The sequence below is a fragment of the Chelonia mydas genome, chromosome 18, assembly GCF_015237465.2.
Source record: "Chelonia mydas isolate rCheMyd1 chromosome 18, rCheMyd1.pri.v2, whole genome shotgun sequence".
In the NCBI taxonomy this organism is placed as follows: Eukaryota; Metazoa; Chordata; order Testudines; family Cheloniidae; genus Chelonia; species Chelonia mydas.
Genome location: NC_051258.2, coordinates 8236254 through 8242253, shown reverse-complemented (window position 1 = coordinate 8242253; position 6000 = coordinate 8236254). Strand labels below are relative to the sequence as shown.

The 6000-nt window shown below is 44.2% G+C and overlaps 1 protein-coding gene across 5 annotated transcripts in view; it reads left to right on the top strand.

The window, feature by feature from the left end:
• UBR4 (ubiquitin protein ligase E3 component n-recognin 4) overlaps positions 1–6000 on the top strand; it is a 114864-nt gene continuing 108864 nt past the window's right edge. For all 5 annotated transcript variants that reach the window (XM_037881067.2, XM_043531898.1, XM_037881065.2 and 2 more), the window contains exon 1: positions 1–380. In XM_037881067.2, coding sequence (XP_037736995.1) covers positions 244–380 — 137 coding nt within the window. In that variant the 5' untranslated portion in view covers positions 1–243. The remainder of the gene's footprint in view (positions 381–6000) is intronic.

Below are 6000 nucleotides of genomic sequence, written 5' to 3'. Positions count from 1 at the left end.
GACAATACTCTCCTGCGCATGTGCCGAGGTGGTGCTGACTCATCTGCCCAGGCGCCTCAGCAAAGCGCATGCCGCGCCCCGCCCCATCCTCTGTCTACGTCATACGGCTAGGCCGGAGTACTGTGTGTCGCGCGCAGGCGAGGGAAGGCGGATGAGGTCACTTCCTGTCCCTGCAGAAGTGTTTCCTGTCTCTCTCTCGCTCTCCCCCCCCCCCTTCCCCCCAACCGAGGAGGCGGCAACAAGATGGCGGCGTCGGGTGGCGGAGCGGAGACCCCGGGGGAGCCGGGCTGGGAGGTGGCAGTGCGGCCGCTGCTCTCCGCCTCCTACTCGGCCTTCGAGATGAGGGAGCTGCCGCAGCTGCTGGCCTCGGTCATCGAGAGGTGGGGCCGGGGCCGCGGGGGTGTCGGTCCGCTTCTCTCGGCTCTGAGGGCGGGGACCTGGCAGGGTCAGAGAAGGCCCCCAGCCCCGCGCCTGTCCCTCCCGCCCCCGTTCTCTAGGCGCTGTGCTGGGGGCCCCCCCCACCCCAAGCCAGTCCCCTCCCCTGTTCCCCTGCCCCCCCCCGCCGGCCTGGGGAGCCCGCCCCGCTAGCGCTGCCTAGCTAGTCTGAGCCGAGCCCCGCGCCGGCAGGCAGGCGCCGCTCTCGGGCCTCGGCGGCAGCTCAGCGCTGTCTCGGGCGGCCCCGGACCGAAACTGACCAGATTCGGTGTCTTGCTGCTGGGGGCAGCTAACAGGGTGACAGCAATGGCTCCTCTGGGAGACCTGGGGAGGGCTAGATTGGCGGGCGCTCAGGGGCACGGGGAAGGTGTCAACACTTTGCCTTTTCCAGGCAGGGATGGGGTGGGGCTTCAGTGTATCCAGCAGCTGCTAGCCCGAGGCTACTACGGAAAATGGAATTCCAAGCAGCGTCCTGGGAACTCCACCCTGGTAGGATCACTAGCACCCTGCCTCTCCCCAGCTTCTGAGAGTCTGGGCTTCTCAGATTGTGAGCTCCCAAGGGCAGCAAGTGGGGACAGGGTTCATATCCCCTTTCTCCATTTTTTGGAGCTAATTGGTGTCTTGTAAAAAAGATGAGCTCTGCCTTATCCTTGGTAATTATACCCTTCTCATATTTTTAGACTTGTTCTGTGTTCATATTTCTCTGGTTAAAAATGTGTTGTGATCTTATATGCTGCATAATGCAAACTATTGTGGTCCTTGGACAATGGGGTACTAGACCTTCATCTCATTAGATTAAATGGGATTGGATTTAGGTTCTGTCACTGAAACTATTTTTAAAAAATACGGAGGTGGAAGTTTTACTCAAAGGCAAGGTTCTTTCTGATCTCGTCTGTCTTTCCCAGAAGCTGGAGGTGTTTCATTTTGAGTGCATAGTGTATTTGCCATTGGGAATATTTTCTAATGTTATTAATGCGTGACTCTGTAGCTCACGAAAGCTTATGCTCAAATAAATTTGTTAGTCTCTAATGTGCCACAAGTACTCCTTTTCTTAATGCATGACTGAAGTAGTTCTTGTATAGCCTGAGCTTTAAGTATGAATACCACCACCTTATTTTCAGTTACAGAGAAATATAACTCTCAATTGCCTGTTAGGAAGCAAAAAAGAACAAAACAAAAATCCCAAACTTGACACATTAGGAAAACAGTTACAATAAAACATTGTTTTGCCAAATCAGACAAAATACCCTAAACAGTAGATACCTAAAGCAGGAAACTTTTGCACATATGTGTATGATGGTTCACCTAGAAACCTGCATATGTGTTCATGCTATTCAAGAACATTCTTGCAAATCCTGCTTTTGAAGGCTTCCCTAGCATGGTCTTTCTCTTGTGGATCTCAGCTGTTGAGTAGGCAAATTCATCACCGCCTTAATAAAATACATATTTCAAAAATGTTGATCGTTGTATCGATGGCTGTCTTTGATCCTTTATGTTCTTTCTTCAATAATGAAACTATTGACCTGATTTATGGATTTAGACCAATAATTTATCATTATTGTGAGAACTGTTTTTGGAGGGCCTAATCTGATGTGTTGAGTGCCCTCCAGACCCACTGAAGCTTATGGGAGTTGAGGGCACTCTGTGCTTTGTAAGATTGGACCTTCTGTTTCAGACTGTGGCCCCACTGTGGTGCTGCATAGCCCTATGGATTTGAGGACCCTTAACTGGGGAAGAAAACAGAAGATAATGCATATGATTATATTTTAAACCAGGCTCAACTTTTAGACATGGTAGAAGTTATTTTCAAAAAGATACTGTTGAATTTTCTAATTTGTGTATCAGCGGGTGTAATTCATAAAATCCATGAGGTGCATAGTTGTCGTCATGATCAGCATAATGTAATGCTGTCCGAATAAATAAAGAGTGCATGTATTTAAACACTTTGAAATAACTTTCAAAAACAGGACATGATCTGTTTTCCTGAGAACTGCTGCTTTTGGTTCTTAGTTTTAGGCATTAACAGCTTAATGGAGGAGTTTTCATAATGACACATGTTTGGCAGCTAGTAACCCTCTTGCTTAAATATTGTAAAATTAACTTTGAATTATGAAATTAATGATGTGAAATTGCACCATCAACTTGGAATCCAGTGTGTATACAAAAAAAAAGTTTCTTTGAGTCAAACGGGACAGACTCGGGGGAGAAGTTCATATATTAAGAACTTTTTTTTGAGTCAGTCTATTCCTCTTCAAGAGGGAGGCCTTAGTGAAAACTGTTGTACATAAAGGGCCTGATCCCGAACCATTAAAGTCAACAGAAGCTGGCTCAAATCCAAACAGTGCAATGGGGCCTTGCTCATGATTAGAGCCTCTGGGTGCTACTGGAATATAAACAAAGATTACAATCTATTTCTGACATGTGTTTCTCTCAGAGGGTTCGGGTTGTGTGAAATAAGATTTCATCGTGGTGAATGTGTAATATCATAAATTAACAAACATTTGTGCCCCAACATAAGTTACATAGTTGAATATTTTTGCTGTGCTTCATTATTTACAAAAACAGACCTGTTGAGAATATAAATTACTTATTGACTATGTGACTGCTCTTTTAATAATAAAAAAAACAAATCTCTCATCTTCAAATTCCCTGCTTTCTAGTTCCTCTGCCTTTGGCCTCATGTAACCCTGGAGGGATTTGTATATCACACAATTTGCCTTACACAACAGAACAGTAGCAATAGCTGAGAGTAGCTGCCAAATTGTTGGATACGTGATCATCCCCAGATTGTTCTTGCTCATTCTCTTTAAAATACATCACGTATGGATGTTGCTGCTAATTTACAATTGTGCACAAAGAGGTAGAAGAGCAAAGCCTACTACTGAATCTGAACATGTGAGAATATGAACTTTGGAGAGGTCTATTTTCAAGCCTCTAGATTCTTTGGATTTATGGTGAAGCAGTCTGATTCCTAAATTACAGGAATAAATTGTACTGAGAACTTCCAAATTATTAAAAACTAAGCTATGTGCTACCCTAAATCCACATACAATTTCCGTTTGTATTGGTAGGCGTTGTTCTTGCATCTGAATTAGGTTTACAACAGGAGAGTAAAATACTGGCAGGAGGTAGGAAGGGGTGAACTGTTTTATTGTAACTGAATATCATGAAATGAAGCCCCTAGAATCTTACTGACTGCTCTTGCCTACGTAAAAGAATAAACTGTGCTACATTCCCTCTCTAAGGGATGAAGACAGCAGGTCTGTAGCTCTGAATTCAGAACTATTTTCTTTAACTATTTCAGGTAAGTTTCACAATAAGATGGCAAAATGTGACTGGAAAATAGAAAAGGGGAAAAGACTAGTCATTAACTGATCGCTGCACAGGTCAGCAGGGAGTTGTTCCTTGTTTCTTCCTCCTGGATGTTTAAGATTACACCAGTGTGCAGGTAATGTAAGGGCGTGATCTATTTTGACTGCTGGAGACAGGATACCAAACCTGAGGGTTCATTTTTTCGATCTAGTATGGCAAAGTGTTTGTTCCTAAGTGGCTGACTGGCATTAAGAACTTCCTAAAAATAAATAGCTGCAGAGTACTGATAAATAATAAATGCGGTGCTGTGGAAATCACTGAAGCATATAACCAGACATGTAGACAGGATGAAAGAGTATTAAAACTTCCTCTCATGTTTCCAGGGATTTAAGACAAAGCTGTGGGAGTACTTCTAGATTCACTTTGGAAGTGGGGAGAGTTTTGGTTTCAAATGCCTAAACTCAAGGGAGGCAGAAAACTAAGATAGGGATTCTTCAATATTGGGAGAGGCAGATCATCCAATGAGATTAGAGTCAGGAAACTGCAAAGGTATCTTCCACTTGTTTTCCATTCATTTATTTTTTGAGTTTTTCCTCCACTCAAACCTTATTCCAATATTTCCCTCACTGTCTGTATTTGATTTATTACGTATCTGATGAGGGGGATTAGGGAAATCATTCTTTGTCAGTTTCTTATTGCTGCATGGTCTGCCACTGAACACAGTCATGGAACACAACAGGGGTCCAGACACACCGTCGTGAAAATGTTAGCTGAGCGCTGGGGCACTCTAACTGCTCTTGGATCTCTGTCTGCTTCCAAAGCAGTGGCAACTGGGCAGGATAAAGTCAATCATGCAGTCAGATAGCAGGCAGGCACGGAACATTGAAGAAAAACAATGTACTGAGAGGAAGGATAGTCTTGTGGTTAAGACACTGGACTGTGACTCAGGTGACCTAGGTTCAATTCTGCCTCTTCTGCAGAATCCGTATTATCATGGGCAGGTCACTTAATTTCTCTCTGCCTCAGTTCCCCTGTCTGTGAAATGAGAAAAGTGCTTTCATTCTCTTGCCTTTTGTCTTCAGTCGTAAGCTTCTCGGGGCAGGACTGTATCTTACTATGTGTCTGTGCAAGTCATCTTAATGGAGTCCTGATAGCCTCTCAGTTGAGGTCTCTAGAAGGTACAGGAGTATAAATGATTAAATAATAATCCTATAGCGGTGGGAAAATTCTTCTCCCTCTCAGCAGGGCAACAGATTGTATTTATAACCAATGTAAGTCTTGCCCTTACCAGAAAGTTTAGAAACTATTCCTGCTGCTTCCCCTGCCTCTGCTGAATTGAGGCAGATTCCAGGGTTTGAACTGCAGTATCTCATTTGTTACTGCAAAGTGTCTTCTGTCGGCCGTCAAACCACATCACCACAGTTTTTGTGACCAACAGGCAAGTCTTTCGTCCTAAATTACTAGTTCAGATCTGGTCGGTACTGAATGACAGTTACGATCATCTGATGGCTCGTGTGATACGATTCATTAGCTAGTGGGCAGGTATCCACATCACACAGTGTCACCGCTATAAGCACCGCTACGTCAGTCACAAGAAAAACTGAGGACTGAATTAGCCCTTAAGACACAGCTACCTTCTCATTCCAAGGAGGCCTATCCATGCTAATGTTGAGACACATCAGTGGGACAGTGTGTGAAGCTTGATCTGCCACTGCCCATGCTATATCTGTGCTGTGGGTAAGTCATCTTCCATCTCCCTGACTGTCAAGCAAAGAACTAAGCTGCAATTATTTTTAAAGATCTTTCATGCGCATAGGGGTGTTTTTTTATTTTACTATTTTTAGTCCGACATTTGAGCTGACATTAACACTTCCTTCACTGGGGGTGAGCAGTTTGTTTCCAGCATTGACATTGATTTTATGTGGGGAGCACAAAAAAATCTTAAATGAATCTTTGAGGCCGCATCTCTAGGACAGATTTCAGCAAATGTATTTTTCTCCAGGTGTGTGGCAGCTCTGCCAAAATTTCCCTTCCTTTCCTCTCTTCACAAAGTATGTTGTTATATTTGTCACTGTAACTGACTGTTTTGAGCTCTCCATTCTGCAGAATTGCCTCCTGTCCTAGCAAACCCTGGCCAACGGTGCAAAACTTATAGGCAGCTAAGATGAGAGTGATCCTCTGTTAAAAAGTAATAGAAGGGGATGTTGGGAGTAAAGGCAAAATGTGGCAAACTCTTGAAAGCAGAAGGGCAAA